Source organism: Pristis pectinata, chromosome 2 (assembly GCF_009764475.1).
Source record: "Pristis pectinata isolate sPriPec2 chromosome 2, sPriPec2.1.pri, whole genome shotgun sequence".
Lineage (NCBI taxonomy): Eukaryota > Metazoa > Chordata > Chondrichthyes > Rhinopristiformes > Pristidae > Pristis > Pristis pectinata.
This window is the reverse complement of record NC_067406.1, coordinates 100,159,710-100,177,982: the sequence shown is the minus strand read 5'-3', so window position 1 is coordinate 100,177,982 and position 18,273 is coordinate 100,159,710. Positions and strand designations below refer to the sequence as shown.

Below are 18,273 nucleotides of genomic sequence, written 5' to 3'. Positions count from 1 at the left end.
TCTCCACTTGAGCAACTTGCAGGAAGTCCATGATTTTTCTCTACATTTTATTTTTCACTGAAACTGAATTACCTCGAACATATAAAAAAAAAACTGGCACTGCACAATCCAATTCCTGGTTTAAATCCAAAAGGCCTTTCCCTGGTCAATTTAGTGAACTAGCCACGAGTAATCAATTGCATTGTCTGTGGGTATTCAGATATAGGGCTACTATTTTGTACTGCTCTGAATTCTGCTCTGATACTAATATGACCAAGTTTAAACACAGACCATGTGTGGACAAAATACAAAAATCAATCATTATTGGGCAACAATTAATTTTTATCTCAAACACAACAAACAAAAAACCACAAATTACAGTTCAGTACGTTTTGAATTATATATGATCATGAGTATACGCAGGTGCTATTCTCCACTACTTCTGGAGGTAACAATATAATGTTCAGTCTATAGAAACAGTGTACAGTATCTTTCTATGAACACTATTAGCATTATGAACATTCTAATGCCACATGCTTATGAGGACAGAGATCATCAGATTAACCATACCATCATGTGTTCACTTTGTTCAGCTTAACTAACAACCAAATGAAAGACATGGTTGTTGAGTTATACTGTTGACACACATATATTTAATACATTTACATTCCTTAGAGATACAAATTAAACCTTTAAATCGTTTACCACCCTAGTTTAGTAACTTGGTTTCAGATCTTCACATATGATTAAAGTTAGAACAGTAATGCACAACTTGTTTTACATTATGAACTTGAGAAATAATTGCTTCTGTCAAGTGCTCAATTTCATAGTTTAGGAACTCTTGCAAAAATGTCAGTTACTGTAGGATTGATTAAATACAAGCTTACAATGTACAGATGATATTCTATCCATGACAGAAAATTAACATTTTTATACATGAATCAACATCAGTTTTGATGTGACAGCTTCCCTTCACTTTACCCCAAAGCAGACTTTCCATTTCAACACGAATACCTTCAATAGACAGTTAGATAAATCCACCAAGATCTTACAAACTTCATTTGTCATGAGTTACTCCAGAGAATTCCAAGCAGTACCTGATATTGTCGGTTATGACACACCATGTGGAATCTTTTAATGGATTACTACATAGAGATACAAACACATACAGTAGCAGTAGTCACATATATCTAACAAAGACCATGGAGGAAGGGAAACCATCTTTCAGTAAGGCGAGCAAATGCAATCACTGGCAAATAACATATATTCCAGCTGAAGTGGCTTGAATAAGATAGGAGGGACATCAGATTGAACACCTTACCTCAAGGCATCACTTCCTACATTAATGTCCTCAAGTACTACTAAAACATCAAAGATAAATAATTAAATGATTCTTAAAAAAGGATCAAGTTGCTGCACACTTCCCATGAAAGCATGAGCAGAATCCTTCTCTTTAAAAATTCAGCGTTTCAGACATCATCTTCCACCATTGCATTACTTCTGCTTTCTCCTCTTCTTTTCGCTCAGAAAATGACTCAAGGCTAAAGTCAAGCTGCAAAAGTACAGATCAAGATAAAAAGGTGTTTGAGAAATCGCTCCTCTATTTAGTAGGGAACATGCATACATATGAAAATGAAAGAAAAGATGATACCATTCAGTCCACTGAACTTGAGCCAAAGCTCTACCAAAAGAGCCCACCCCACCACCATCCCAACCACACCTTCCTCTTACCACACGAAACACAACAGATACACAGTCACCGGGGACAGGGAAATGTCATGCTAGATTAGTGAAAGATTAGTGCAAGTTTTCCATTATCGATTGGATTTCTCTCTCTGTGGGAAATGCAGTAAGAAGTTGACATTTATTAATATCATTATGTGCAAAGATCAGTTCACAGTATTGTTAACTTTGCTGAGAAATTGGATCAGATAATGCCTGCTTTGCAGGCAATAATCTTGCAAAATTTGATTTCACCCAGACCAGATAGCGCTGGTAATCATTTCTGGGTGAAATCAAGAAAATCATGAACCTAGCAGGGGCATACCCATGTGTGATCCACATTAGCTCATCTGAACTTTTCCCAGCATCAGCTGTACACCAGATAATAGCACTATTCACAAATCATGCATTCATTCCCATACTTTTATAAATTGCAGCTCAAAGTTTCAACCTGTGACTGTCCTGCAACATTCCCAGTAGAATTAGGTGAAAATTGTTCTGATGTATTGCTTTTGTTAATATTTAAAAGGAAAACTCTGCTGAGATCAGGTGGCCTAACTGGGCATCCTCAGACCAACAACAGACTGCTCAAGCGCCTTCCAAACTCCACAGAGTGTGCTTAAACTAACAAGGAAGTATTTTCTTCAGCATTTAATTGCCGAAATGGTCATTCCATAGGTGCCTCAGTATGACTTTGCTGGCATCTCTCCATTACTAGAGAAACAAAGGACTGCAGATACTGGAATCTCAATGAAAAACACCATGATGCTGGAGGAACTCAGAGGCCAGGCAGCATCTGTGAAGAAAAGCAGGCATTCAACATTTCGGGTCAGGACCCTTCTTTGGGACTGAAGACAGGAAAAGGGGAAGCCCAATATATAGGAGGGAAAAGCAGAGCAGTGATAGGTGGACAAGAGGGGAGGCGGGGTGGGCACAAGGTGGTGATAGGTAGAAGCAGGTAAGAGATAGTGATAGGCAGGTGCAGGGGAGGAGAGGAGAGCAGATCCACCGGGGGATGGGTCAAAGGTAAGGAGGAAAAAGGGGGGTAGAAAAAAGAGAGAGGGGCAAGGAAAAGGAAGAAAAGAAGAGGCATGGTTGGGGGGGGGGGGGGGGTGGGGATTACTTGAAGTGGGAGAATTCAATGTTCATGCCGTTAGGCTGCAAGGTTCCAAGACAGAAAATGAGGTGCTGTTCCTCCAGTTTGCACTTGGAATTCTCCTGGCAGTGGAGGAGGCCGAGGACTGTCATATGTGTGATAGTGGGGGGGGGGGGGGGGGGGACGGGCGGGTGGGAGCTAAAGTGACTGGCACCGGGAAGATGCAGATCACGGTTACGGACGGAGCGCAGGTGTTCTGTGAAACGGTCACCTAGTCTGCGTTTGGTCTCACCAATGTAGAGGAGGCCACAATGGCGAGACCAAACACAGACTAGGTGACCATTTCGCAAAACACCTACGCTCCGTCCGTAACCGTGATCTGCATCTCCCCGGTGCCAGTCACTTCAACTCCCCCTCCCATTCCACACAGATATGTCAGTCCTCTGCCTCCTCCACTGCCAGGAGAAGACCAAGCACAAACTGGAGGAACAGCACCTCATTTTCCATCTTGGAATCTTTCAGCCTAATGGCATGAACATTGAATTCTCTCACTAAGTAATCCCCAACACCTCCCCCCACACCCCCCCCCCAACCATGCCTTTTCTTTTCTTTTCTTCTCTTTCCTTGCCTCTCTCTCTAATTTCTACCCCCCTTTTTCCCTCCTTACCTTTGACCCATCCCCTGGTGGATCTGCTCTCCACTCCTCCCCCGCACCTGCCAAGCACTATCTCTTACCTGCACGTATCACCACCCTGTGCCCATCTGGGCTCCCCTTTTGTCCACCTACCACTGATCTGCTTTTCCCTCCTATATATTGGGCTTCCCCTTTTCCTATCTTCAGTCCTGAAGAAGGGTCCTGACTTGAAACGTTGACTGCTTGCTTTTCTCCACAGGTGCTGCCTGGCCTGCTGAGTTCCTCCAGCATCATAGTGTTTTTCATTTCTCCATTACTTGAGGCATTGCTATAGCCTCAGTTCAGCACTAGTCAAGGAACTTGGGGCAGAAGAAGAAACATGCCTTTGGGTGAAGAACCTGCCCTGAGTCTTCAGACACCACATAATGACGAACGTATTAACAGGTTCCAGTATTCCAAGGCTGTCATCACTGCAATATGTGAGATTTTAAGGAAAGAACATTCTCTTGTGCCTGAACTGCTCTCTCTGTGGAGGTCAACTCTCTCCCACCATCAATCCAAGTTCTAGGCACCTGTGTTCCCTTCCTTTATAAATGTTCATCCATACAGTGCTTTTAACATAGAAAAAACATCACAGAGACATAAACTAAAATGGCAAAAGCACTATAACATTAATTATAGCTGCAGCCAAATAAATTCACACTCTGTGTCAAAGAAACCAATCCACAAGGATACCTCACATTAGTGCCATGTGGATGAGTAGAGTTTAAAAGGCAATTCATTTTTTTTTATTGTGAAAGCAGGCTAATCTGTTCATTTTTACTGTTCATTTCTTAAAGAAAAACTTTTCTCATGGTAGAGTGGGGTGGAGAGGAGGAGGAATACAAGGCCAGTGTGCCTCATCTCACTTGGGACAGCCTTCTCCATCAAGCCCCACTTAGGCAGAGGCAACATGGGAAGCAGGAACTCTCACAGTGTGGAATCCTGGCCAAGTCCCTTTGACATATGGTTCACATTTTGTCCCAGACAAGGCCACTTCTGAAACTTCCAACACTGAAGTTATCACAGCAGTTTGCCAGAAGACCCACTTAGTTTTCACCTCAAGGTCACAGACTTTGTCTTAGTAACATTTGTGCGATGTGAGGGTCATGACTGTCTGGCAGAGTATGAATTCTCATCTTTGCTTTGGAATGCCACTGTAGGATTTTCTAACTCTCGAGTTTTCTAACCCCTGTGGCCGTTCCCATCACCCCTGTGGCCGTTCCCATCAACAATAAGTATACTGTTTTGGATACTGCTGGTGGGGACGACCTACCAGGGACGAGTGGCAGTGGTCCCATCTCTGGCACTGAGATGGGACCCTCAGCTCAGAAAGGAAGGAGGCAAAAGAAGAGAGCAGTAGTGATAGGGGATTCGATAGTTAGGGGGACAGATAGGAGGTTCTGTGGGAGAGATCAAGAATCCCGGATGGTCTGTTGCCTCCCTGGTGCCAGGGTCCACGATATCTCTGATCGAGTTCTCAATACTCTCAGGAGGGAGGGTGAGCAGCCAGATGTCATGGTCCATGTAGGGACCAATGACGTGGATAGGAAAAGGGAGGAGGTCCTGCAAAGAGAGTTTAGAGAATTAGGTGCAAAGTTGAAGGACAGGACCTCCGAGGTTGCAATCTCAGGATTGCTACCCGTGCCACGAGCTAGTGAGGCTAGAAATAGGAGGATTATGCAGCTAAACACGTGGCTAAGGAAATGGTGCAGGAGGGAGGGCTTCATGTTTCTAGACAATTGGGCTTTGTTCCAGGGAAGGTGGGACCTGTTCCGACGGGATGGTTTGCACCTGAACTGGAGGGGGACAAACATTCTTGCAGGTAAGGTTTGCTAGTGCTGCTCTGGGGGGTATAAACTAGATTTGCAGGGTGATGGGAACCAGAGTGTTAGAGCAGATAGTGAAGTGGAGGAGGAAAAAGGTCATGCGAGGACTGCAAGTATAAACAGAAATCAAAGGTTTGTACGTGATAGAAATGTTCTCAGGTGCATCTATTTCAATGCAAGGAGTATTGCAGGTAAAGCAGATGAGTTTAGGGCGTGGATTGGCACGTGGGATTACAACATTATTGCTATTAGTGAGACTTGGATGCAGGAGGGGCAGGACTGGCAGCTTAATGTCCCGGGGTTCCATTGTTTCAGACGTGATAGAGGGGGAGGGATGAAAGGGGGAGGAGCGGCATTACTAGACAGGGAAAGTATCACAGCTGTGCAGAGACAGGACAGCCCGGAGGGCTCGTCTACAGAGGCCATATGGGTGGAGCTGAGGAAAAGTGAAGGTGTGGCCACACTAATAGGGTTGTACTATAGACCACCCAATGGTCAGAGAGAATTGGAGGAACAGATCTGTAGTGAGATAGCAGACAGATGTAAGAAGCAGAAAGTTGTGATAGTAGGGGATTTTAACTTTCCATATATTGACTGGGACTCCCACACTGTGAAAGTGCTGGATGGCTTGGAATTTGTCAAATGTGTTCAGGAAAGTTTTCTAAATCAATATATAGAGGTACCAATGAGAGAGAATGCAATACTTGATCTCCTATTAGGGAACCAAACAGGTCAGGTGACAGAAGTATGTGTAGGGGAGCATTTTGGGTCCAGTGACCATAATGTCATTAGTTTCAAGTTACTTATGGATGAGGACAGGTCTGGTCCTCAAGTTGAGGTTATAAATTGGAGAAAGGCCAACTTTGTGGAAATGAGAAAGGATCTAGGAAGAGTGGATTGGGATGAGTTGTTTTCTGGCAAGGACGTGCTCAGTAAGTGGAAGGCCTTCAAAGGCGAAATTATGAGAGTACAGAGTTTGCATGTTCCTGCCAGGATTAAAGGCAAAGTTAAAAAGCATAGGGAACCTTGGTTTTCAAGGGATATTGGCAATCTGCTTAAGAAAAAGAGAGAGGTGTATAGCAGGTATAGGCAACTAGGAACAAATGAGGTACTTGAAGAGTATAGAAAAATTAAGAAAATACTAAAAAAGGAAATCAGGAAGGCAAAAAGAAGACATGAGGTTGCTTTGGCAGATAATGTGAAGGTAAATCTGAAGGGTTTCTACAAGTATATGAAGAGTAAAAGGATAGTAAGGGACAAAATTGGTCCCCTAGAAGATCAGAGTGGTCATCTATGTGTGGAGCCTCAGGAGATGGGGGAGATCTTAAACAATTTTTTTGCATCAGTATTTACACAGGAAACGGGCATAGTGGATATGGAAGGAAAGGAAACAAGCAATAGAGTCATGGAACATAGAGAGATTAAAGAGGAGGAGGTGCTTGCTGCTTTACAGCGAATAAAGGTAGATAAATCCCCTGGGCCAGATAAGATACTTCCTCGGACATTGAGGGAGACTAGTGTAGAAATTGCAGGGGCCCTGGCAGATATATTTAAAATGTCCTTAGCCACAGGTGTGGTGCTGGAGGACTGGAGGGTAGCTCATGTTGTTCCATTGTTTAAAAAAGGATCTAAAAGTAAGCCAGGTAATTACAGGCCGGTGAGCCTGACATTAGTAGTGGGTAAGTTATTGGAAGGTGTTCTGAGAGATCAGATATACAAGTATTTGGACAACCAAGGGCTGATTAAGGATAGTCAGCATGGCTTTGTGTGTGGTAGATCGTGTTTAACGAATCTTGTAGAGTTTTTCGAGGAGGTTACCAAGAAAGTAGATGAAGGAAAGGCTGTGGATGTTGTCTACATGGACTTTAGTAAGGCCTTTGACAAGGTCCTACATGGGAGGTTAGTTCAGAAGGTTCAGACACTAGGTATCCATGGAGATGTTGTAAACTGGATTCAAAATTGGCTGTGTGGGAGAAGACAGAGTGGTAGTGGACAATTGTTTCTCAGACTGGAAGCCTGTGACTAGTGGTGTGCCTCAGGGATCTGTGCTGGGGCCATTGTTGTTTGTTGTCTATATCAATGATCTAGAAGATAATGTGGTAAATTGGATCAGCAAGTTTGCTGATGACACTAAGATTGGAGGCGTTGTGGACAGCGAGGAAGGTTTTCAAAAGCTTGCAGAGGGATCTGACCCAAATGGGCCAGAAAATGGCAGATGGAATTTAATGCAGACAAGTGTGAGGTGTTGCATTTTGGAAGGACAAATCAAGGTAGGACATACACAGTAAATGGTAGGGCACTGAGGAGTGCGGAGGAACAAAGGGATCTGGGAGTTCAGATACATAATTCCATGAAAGTGGCATCACAGGTAGACAGGGTTGTAAAAAAGGCTTTTGGCATCCTGACATTCATAAATCAAAGTATTGAGTACAGGAGTTGGGATGTTATGGTGAGGTTGTATAAGACATTGGTGAGGCCAAATTTGGAGTATTTCATGCCGTTCTGGTCACCTAACTATAGGAAGGATATCAGTAAGATTGAAAGAGTGCAGAGGAGATTTACTAGAATGTTGCCGGGTCTTCAGGAGTTGAGTTACAGGGAAAGATTGAACAGGTTAGGACTTTATTCTTTGGAGCGCAGAAGAATGAGGGGAGATTTGATAGATGTTTACAAAATTATGAGGGGTATAGACAGAGTCAATGCGAATAGGCTCTTTCCACCTAGATTAGGAGAGATAAGTACGTGGTTTAGGGTGAAAGGGGAAAGGTTTAGGGGGAACATTAGGGGGAACTTCTTCACTCAGAGTATGGAACAGGCTGCCATCTGATGTGGTAAATGCGGGCTCACTCTTGAGTTTTAAGAATAAATTGGATAGATACATGGATGGGGGAGGTCTGGAGGGTTATGGACTGGGTGCAGGTGAATGGGACTAGCGGAATAATGTTTTGGCACAGACTAGAAGGGCCAAATGGCCTGCTTTTCTGTGCTGTAGTGTTCTATGGTATGGTTCTATGGTTTCTTACATTTTAAAGGGGCAAAGTATGAAGCAATATACAAGACTGATTAAATAAAACGTGAAGCTTACCTCTACAGCTGGGCTAGAAGGAACTGCCACTTTTTTAGTTATTGCCAGATAGCCAGGAGCAGAAGCTGTGATTTTATAGTTTCCAGGAGCGAGAAGCCTCCAGTAATCACCATCTTTTGCTGAAGGAAAGAATAAAATGTTCATGAGCAGCAGTAGGTATTCTCTGACTGACAATACCTTGGACAGATTTAGCAATGTAAATATGTGCCAGTAGGAAGCACGCACATTGATTGCAAGAGACTTTCCATGTGTCTGAAGACTCATGCATATTGGACATGTTTGTAACAATAATGGCAGGATTAACTTGTTTGAAGTGATATGGATTCTGCCACTAGGGCCTCAAGAGAATGATCACTTCATCTGCAGAAACATGAAGAAAATACCCAATTCACAAATCCTGTGTTGGGAAGACTTGCCCTGCCACTAGTCTCTTCCTTCCAGTGCCAAACTTGCTCTTGCAAAGTGATTTTGCATATAATGAATTAAAGATGAAGAAACAGTTAGTTGCTGAAGTGTAACACTTAAAGGCATATGTTATTGCATACAATAGTTTAGATACAAGGTGTGGGAAAGTAACATTGGGCCCTCCAAGCCTCTCCTCCAACTGTTGACCTTCTCAATATGTCCCTCAATTTCTTCTCTCTCAGCAGATAACTATCCAGCTGCCTCCTGAAATGATTTGCAAGGTCCAGATCAATACCTATTCAGGGAACTACAGGAGTGAGTTCCTATTAATGTTTTTCCAGTATCCCACTATACTATTGGCAGAAAAACTAAATCAATGTCAATAACAATGTTTTCCAATATTTTTGTACTTCTGTCAAAATTTATGGTAGATAGAATGTTTATGACAATTCATCCCTTATTGCACATTTGGGGGAAGAAGCAATTTCCCTTCACTTTCCTTCTAAGAAATACATTCTTAATTTTTCAGATTGTTTTCCAAGGAGTTACACCACTGGTTTTGTGAAAACTGCCAATTTGCATTCCCTACAGTATTAAACAAAAAAACTTTATGTTGTACAAATAATAGAAATATTTCTTCACCCCTATAGATAGCTGATTCCTCACAAATCTTGGAGTAACAATCTGAGGAGGTGCTGGGTGAAGGTACCATGTCAGCTGAAAGAGGCGATTGTCCCTGACCAAATTTTTAATCACAGCTCTTGGCTGCAGCTTGGCCAAGTTTAGATGTACACAAATGCAGATGTGATGCAGACACTCCCAGCTGAGGTCATGTTGGAAAGTTAACAAAGGCTTCTAAATGGTTTGTAAATCATTTCCCACGCAGCATTCCCTTTCTCCTTCCCTCCCCCAGCAGAAGCAAAAGTTGTCATGCATCACTTCAAGATGCAAATCATGATTTAAACTGGAGTTGGTTTTCATTATTTTTTCCTTTTGTAAAGAGGTGACTGCACACTTAACCATGTGCAGTTCCTCCTGCAGGGACTTGCTCAAAGAAGGCAGTCCAACCCATCAAGTGGGGGTAAAGGGACATGTCCCACCCACAAAACTGCCAAAGAGATTTTGACAGGCAGCTAAGCCAAACCAAGTACGTCCCCTCATGAAGAAAACCAGAGGAAACAAAGCAGTTCTCTGAATGCCAGAGGAATTTAAGGGAAGGATGAAATAGAAATGCGGGTATATGCACAGTCAACTTGAGAATACAAGGTAGAATCAGGTTGAATATAAAAAACATAGAATGGGAGTAAAAGTGGAAATATAAAGGGCAAAGGGACAGAATATAAAAAAGCTAATATAAAAAGAAATTCAAAGGTCTTCTACAGCTTTGTAATCAGCAAAAATATTGTTAGCAGAGTGGTGAGATTGATTAAGGACTGAAATAGAGGTCTATTGGTGGAGGCAGAAGACATAACCAAAGTGACAAGTGGGTATTTTGCCTGATGTTTACCAAAGCCATGATAATGAGGTTGTCAGAGTACTTATTACAACAGGAAAGAAGGCCATTCGGCCCATCAAATTTAAACTGGCTCACAGCAGAGCAATCCTATCAGTCTCTTTTCCCTCTTATTCCCTCTTTTTCCCTGTAACCCACCTCTCACTGACAACATTCAAGTCAGGATCAAAGAGGGTCCCTGGAGCTGTGAGGCAGCAGCATTAACTGCTTCACTCTCATGCCACCCTAAAGATAGCAAATATAGGTAATGAAGAGGTAATAAAATGACAAATAGTAACACCGAGGATGTTACCCATTCGAGGTGGGATCCTTCCCAGCTTGCTGAGGGTCATAATCATATAAATTACTGAGCTGCTAGACACAATCTTCCAAACACTTTAGATACCAATTCAAAAAACAAGGCAGATTGACCTACAATTACAAATAAATTGATTTAATATTAGTAGTGGTAAAGCTCATTGAATTAATTATCTGCAAGAAAATTAACAGCGAACATGAAAAGCACTAACATTGAAAGAGAGGCAGCAGAGGTTTGCGATGAGAATATCATGTTTATCTGCTAACTCCACAGAGTTTTCTTGATGAGGTAACAAGGATGGTGGATGTAGGCCATTGTTCTCTACATAGACTTTGAAAGAGTGTTTGATATTAGACTTTTTAGCAAAATTGAAGCTTAGAGAATAAAAGTGACAAAAAAAACTTATAAGCACAGTAAGTAATGAAAAAGACATTGATGTACTTCAAAATGACACAATTATGCTGGTGTAATATACACAAGAAATATCAAGTTCACCACAGAGCACTGTAAGATGACACATTTGGCAGAAAGAATGAGGCTAGACCATACATGTTAAAAGATGCAAGCTTAAAGGTGCAGGAATGAGGGTACTTATTTACAAATTTTTGGGGCTGGTAGTACAGGGTAACAAAGCAGATTATAAAGCATATACAGTTTAGTGATTTCTAAATATGGACATCAGGTAGAAATTCATCCTTGATCACATGCATGAAATGCATAATAAATGTTATGCGTTGTACTCTCTTTCAGAGCCTCCATTCCATTGACCTCCACCCCACAAAGTACACAGTCCAAATATCTTAAATGTGCATGACACCAACTCAACTCCAGCTGGAGTACTGTTTCCATTCTGGGCATGGATTTAAGACAGGAAATGAAGGCTCTGGACAGGGTACAAAATAGAATTATCAGAATGGTTCTGGGATGAGAACCATTACAGTTACATGCATATACTTACGGGGTGGATTTAATACAGATATTTAAAATCATGAAAGTTGAGCTACAGAAAATAAAGAGGAACTATTTTCCTTGGTTGAAGGTTCAATAGGCAGAGGACTCAGATTTAAGGGAACCACAAAAAAAAGAGGTTACACAAGAAAAAGCTTTGTAACACAACTGAATTGTGCCTTCAATAACTATTGAAACCGAAATTGAACCATTGGTTTAACAGTAGGCTTCCAGAGGGAATTGTACAAATACTTAAAGGAGAAATATTGTAGTGATATGGGGAAAGATCTGCAGATTAGCTGGACATCTCTTTCACAGTCTGATGCAGACTTAATTCGTGAAATGGCCTCCTTCCATGTTGTACAGTTTTATTTTTTCTCTGCTTCTGAATCATCATCCTTGAATTTGATTTATTTATATATGTTCAGAGAGTGTAGTGTTACGACAGAAAATGTGCAGTCCGGGTGCATAGCTCAGGGTGTTGGAGACAGGTGGAGGGGAATGGAAGATTCATCTCATCAAGGGATCCACCGGTAATAAGATTCATGAGCTCTAATCAATAAAGATTAGTTTAAATTAAAATTCACCAGAGTTTCTCCAAACTGCCACTAACTTCCCTAACCCAAAAATGTAATAAGTTCAAACATACCAGAGGTGATATCATGATTTATGCCTTCCACGGATATGGTAGCATTAGCAATTGGGTTCTGATGATAATCACGGACAAAACCTTTAATGCCACGGTGGACCTGAAACACAAACATAACTATGTCATTACTACCAAATGACATCTATATATTCTGCAAGAATAGGAGGCGAGTTGGTTGTGAACTGAACTGTCTCACTCTTCAAAAGCCCAGTTGCCTGAGAACATTAATGCAGAGCAAAAGAGAAAAATATATCTGTATGATTATTTTATTTTGCATTTAATAGCACCCAAATCATATGTTACTAGAAACAAAATTAAAAAAAACAAAGTCAAAAAGAAAGCATTAAGGATAAACTTTACTGCATGATAAGAATCTTCACTGATGCAAATACTTTATATTCAATGTACCAACATCCTTATCTATGCCTGACCTATCAAACATCTGAAAGTTAAATATTGTTTCTCACTTCTCCATTGCTAGAAACAATTTGACTTTAACAGTGATAAAAGATCAGACCTGCAGAAATGTCACACATTCCATAATCATGAGTTATGTAAAAGATAACGAATGTGAAGAATGACTCATTTTAAATGAGTTTGATTTAATGGCACATCTTTTTTGCTACCGCAACTATTTTTTTTGCTAACCTGCTGAATGTAATTAATGAGAGAGTCTTTATTCTCATCCCAGTATAGTGAAAGTGTGTCTGCTGGTGGGAATTTGATGCAGCTTAGTTCCAATGTGATCTCAAAGCAATTACTGCTCAGGTAGTTGAAATCTTGCATACCTGGGAAATAAAAGATTGCAAAATTACAAGATCCGATGTTAACTGTGATATACAAAAGAGAGCAATGATACAATGAGAAAAAAGCACAACAACATGGAAATATACTATACAGATTAGTAATGTAAAGGTTCAGCTTCTAATCTCAGCTGATTTAATTCATTTTAAGCAGCATGTCCCATTTAAACGTGTTCTTCCCAAACTAGATAGTAAAGAGTCAACTGGAATTCCTGATCCAAAATCCCATCTAGTGATCTGAACGCAAATGCAAAGGGGGGAAACAGCAGGCACTGTTCTAACTACCGGACAACAATACAGTTCCCAGCAAAAAACTAATTGCTAGAGGAACCCTGTAGGCCAGGTGGCATCTGTGGAGGCAGAGGGATAGTTGACATTTCAGGTCAAGACCCTGCATCAGGACCTGCATCTCCAATACAATTCCTACTTTGCTCATTTAATGAAATCCTCCTCCATGCCTTTGTCACCTTTAGATTTAACCAGTCCAATTCCCTTCTGTTGAACTCCCTCATTCTACATTCCATAATCTGAGGTCATCGCATGCACTAGGACTTTGGTGTTTGCTGATGGCTGTGGCAGCTTCAATACACTCAGCAATGGTTTCCCCACTAAAGAGACCCTGAAGACTTCAACATTAGATGCACAACCTCTCACAGGTCCGGATAGAAGAAACCAGCCATCTGCTAATGGTCGCAGAGAACCATCTTTCAGACCGTGAAAGATCTCTTTAGGACCATTAGACCTTCTCCATAGATTAAAGTTCAGCAGAGCTAATTAGTAAACATTGAGGAAAGGCATTGAGTCATTCCATTTAAGATAGGAAATTAATTGTACATGGCAACTCAAACATCCAGTCCTTTCTGCAATGTATTGCTAAAATGCTTGCAGAAGTCTCCTACCACAGGTGGTACAGATGTACATGATGGTTCCACAGTCATCAGTGTGCAGTTTTTTACCTTAATGGTTCCCTTCTCAAAAAACTGAATTTGTTGAATAGTTTTCAACTATAAACATACTGGAGAAAAAAAGCACCAGTAGACCATAGTTGTAATGCTGTGCTATTTTCTCCAAAAGTACATCAAACAATGTCTGGTTTCATAATAAATGTACATATCATCTATGGCCTCAGAGGGTTGAGTAATTGGGACTACTGGAGAGTCAAGGAATGAGGCATCCGGACCTCAGACCCTCAGAAGGGCTTAGAGGGCTTGGTGATAAGGGGCGTCATGAGGTGGGGGGGTGCAAGAGATCAATCAGGAAGTCAGGAGATCAGGCCGGAGGTCCAAGGCTAGGCCAAGTGGGGAGACAAGGGTGAAACTGGTAAGGATAGAAGTTGGGTCAGCACCCTGCAGGGGTGCAGAGGATCAAAGTATGGATTTACATTAGTGGGGTCCCAGTCCAACGCTGCACCAGGAAAACTTGGCTGTTCCAGGGGTCCTCAATAACATCCACCCATAGACAATGTTCTTCATTGCAGCACTAATGTCCCAACACACTGGAAATGCAATTAGTTGATGTATAATACAGGGAACAAGTTAGATACACAAGCATAAGTCACACCAGAATATGCCCAGTCAAATATCCAGAGTGAAGTAACGTAGAAGTGGTCTTCATCACATTTTACTTTGTGCAAAGGGCATTTTCAATCACGAAGCCCTGAAATAAACTTTGCTGCTTGATTAAATTTATAAGCAAATGTTTCCACAGAATTTTGCAACAACTGGGCTTTGTTCCTCAACCTTTCCAGTTAAGGCTGTCTGTTCCTATTAGATAATTAGGTGGCAGCAGCCCTGAACATTTGTGCTTGGGTCCATATTGTCAAGTTCAGTCAAGAAATCACTAAAGAACAGAGGTAACTTACCCCTGACAGGAACTAGAATACTCATTTATGAGACTAATGGTGTGTGTGTGTGTGGGGGGGGGGGGGGGGGGGGGGGGGTGAAGTGGAGAGGAGGAGAAGAAAAACAGAGGGTGAAAGAAAAAGAGAGAATGAGATCTGGAAAAGTAAAGGAAGAAGTGGAAAGGAGGACAGAGGAGACCAAATGATAAGGTGAGAGAGAAAGGGCAGAGGAGTAAGGGTAGGAGAGTGGCAGGAGGTTAGGGGTAGGAAAAACCAAAGAGAAGATACAGGGGGCAGGGTGACAGAGGGTGAGAAGGATTCAGGGGAAGGTGGGGGCAGGAGGGGGGTCTGAAGTGGAGGTAGTGAATAAGGGCAAATGTGTGTGACTGTAGTCTCTAGTTGTCTGCTGCCCCCCTCTTGCCACTGATGTCCCTTGTTTCCAGACCATGACCTCACTTTATCAATAACATGAGGTAGCCAATATGCAAGGTTGTCCCATGGTCAATGAAACCCTGCGCAGGCAACATCCACTCCTCAGTAAGAAGTTTTAGATCTAGGATGCCAGAACCCTAAGGGACAGTCCAAATAGCGAGAGACCTAAACACTTTCATAACTTGGAAAATCAGGTACTTTAACATCACCACCCTGAATGAGACCTGATGGCAGGAAACGGTAATGGCTATATCTTCTCGAAAGGCAAACTGGAAGAGAAACGCTATTTTCCTAGGTAGGTTTTGCTGTCACAAATGAGCTAGAATAGCATCTCAGTGTTCCTCCTCTAGCATAAGCGATCATGATCCATCGGCTCCCTCAATGTAGAACCAGCATACCATGGTCACCACGCCTATGCCCCAACACTGGCCATTACACAGTGATGCCAAGGTAGATTTCTACTCCAAATTTAAGTTGACCTGTCCTGCATCCTAGAGGGAAACAGGTTGATCTTCCTGGATGACTTCAATGCCAGGATCAGAAAGAGTGCAAACCTCTGGAAAGGTGTGACTAGAAAGCAGAGAGTAGGGAAAACTAGTTTCAACAGACTCCTTCTCCTCACAAAATGCTTTGAATGAAAAAGTCATAGCCAACAACCTGTTTCATCAGAGAGACAATCACAAAGAGCTCTGGTACATGTCCAAGTGGGAGATCACAAGGACGTCCACGTCACTGTGCCAGGTACAAATGACTCTTAGCATGCCTGCCACCTAATCCACACTGTTATCTCCATCTGCTGGGTTCCAAAGCAAAGGCACCAACAGAAGCAACGCTACAAGAAAATCAATGTTGGAAGTCTCAAATGGCCCTGCAGAGATAACTCTCCTCAGACATCACTTCATAGACAACCTAATGCCTCCCACCCCCAAACCAACAGGAACCACAGGGTGTTCATTCATCTGAACTGCCCTGAAGTCCACCATAATTAGCATCTGTGAAGAGACATTTGACTTACCCACCAGAAAATACCAGGACTGGATTGATGAGAATGACCAGGAGATTAAAGAATTACTCACAAACCCAGAGGATGGTGGGTATAAGGAACAAACTGCCTGAGGAAGTGGTAGAAGTGGGTATAATTACAATGTTTAAAAGACATTTGGAGATGAACATGGACAGGAAAGGTTTAAAGTGATATGGGACTAACTCAGGTAGGCACCTTGGTCGGCATGGACAGGCTTCCATACTTTATAACTCTATGACTATGACAAATACAAAGCATTAGATACTCCACCATATCTCAAGTGAAAAATGTCTCTACAGGCATTGTATTACAACACAAACACCTGAGGACCCACTCTACGGAGAATCAAGAGAGGCAATCAGCAGGCACTGGAAGGAGCACTCAGAAGAACCATTCAACTGTAACTCTGTTCTTGACACAAGTGTCCTTCCCCGCACACTACAACAAAGCATCCAGTTCAGTCTCGCCACAATGCTAGACCAACAAGATGCTAAAAGGCCAAATGCCAACTGAAATCCAAGAAGGCCTTAGGAGAAGAGGGCATCCTTGCTGAAGTTCTAGACCTTGGTGGAAAGAAACTTCAGACACTAATTTGCATTCTTACCTCCTTCATCTGGAAAGATAAAAACACACCAGGTGATCAAGCATCTGTGTGTTTGAATTTCCTCACTCTGAGACCTAGATTTTCTACATCAGGCACCTCAGAGTATCAGAGGGATACCACCACTGCCTGTGCAAAATCCTCCAAATCCACCAGCAGGAGAAGTGAACCAGTGTCAGTGTCCTCTCCCAGGCCCAGCAATTATACTCAAGCCTGTTTTCATGCTCAACATCAGCAGAGATTATCAGGGTGCACCAAAGAAATGCTTCAAGGACTTTCTTACCACCTCCTCACAAAAATGTAGCATCCTCACTGACTTTTGGGAATCCCTAGACCCTGACTGCTTGAGAGGGAGAAGCAGCATCTGGTACGGCAGTCTCTTCATCCAGAACACAAAGAACGGAAGGAGTGGACCAGCTCCAAACAACCAACTTGCTCTCTCCATCTCCCCTTCCTGCCTCACCTTAGAGCTCACAGAATAAGAGTGGAAGCAAATCACTATCAACCCCAAAGGACTGCCTAAGACAAAGTAGAAAAACATCTTTAGAACTAGATGAGGATTTTGTCTCAAAGAATTTAGCAGGAGATTCATTAACACAGCCCGATATGCATGTTCATTCAGAAGCAGTCCTCCTGCTTCCTCGGCAACCTCTATTCCAAGCTTCAAGTCCGAGAGATTGAGGAAAGCTCTCCCCTGCATTTTCTCCTCTGCCTGAGAAGATGCCTGGCCTCTTCCCCAAGGCTCCCTGCAGCAACATCAAGGTAAGGTTAGGAGCAATGAGGAAGGAATCAAAACCTATATCCACTAATCCTTACACCACACTGGCTACTCTGAGGAGCTGCACAGTTGTGTCTAAAGGGATTGCAGCTTCAAATGAACACAAGTGAAGTTCTCCCAGTTTTACTTGCCCAGTCTGTCATTTCATTTATTTTGTTTGGACATTCAGTCCAAATGGTTGTGCTGAAAAAGAGATTACATATTTAAAAAAAACACATTTGCTGGATGTGGGTGCCACTATCAAGACCAAGGTTGATAGTTACTCCCTAACTACCCTTGTAAAGGTAATGAGCTGTTTTCTAGAACCACTGCAGGCCTTCCAGTGGAGGTACTCTTGCAATTGGGTATGGAGATCTAGCAACAGCAAAAGAATAATGATATATTTCCAAATCTGGATGGTATGGGACTTGGAGGGGAATATGCAGGTGGTGGTGTCCCCATGCACATTAGCAAGTTATTTAATTTGGAGCAAGTAAACATTCAGGGTAGTGGATGGGGTCACAATTCCCCTGTGTAACTTACCTGTTGAGAAATAATACATATCCATAACTGGGTCCACTATTAAACAGTTTCTTAAATAGGTTCCCATGGCACTCAA

The 18,273-nt window shown here is 42.3% G+C and overlaps 1 protein-coding gene across 1 annotated transcript in view; it reads right to left on the bottom strand.

Moving 5' to 3' along the window:
• Positions 1-300: 300 nt before the first annotated feature.
• cpe (carboxypeptidase E) overlaps positions 301-18,273 on the bottom strand; it is a 63,192-nt gene continuing 45,219 nt past the window's right edge. Inside the window, exons 6-9 of the mRNA XM_052010227.1 lie at positions 12,846-12,985; positions 12,198-12,297; positions 8,385-8,503; positions 301-1,531 (exon numbers count right to left, since the gene is read on the bottom strand). Of these exons, the coding sequence (XP_051866187.1) occupies positions 1,433-1,531; positions 8,385-8,503; positions 12,198-12,297; positions 12,846-12,985 (458 nt within the window). The 3' untranslated portion in view covers positions 301-1,432. The remainder of the gene's footprint in view (positions 1,532-8,384; positions 8,504-12,197; positions 12,298-12,845; positions 12,986-18,273) is intronic.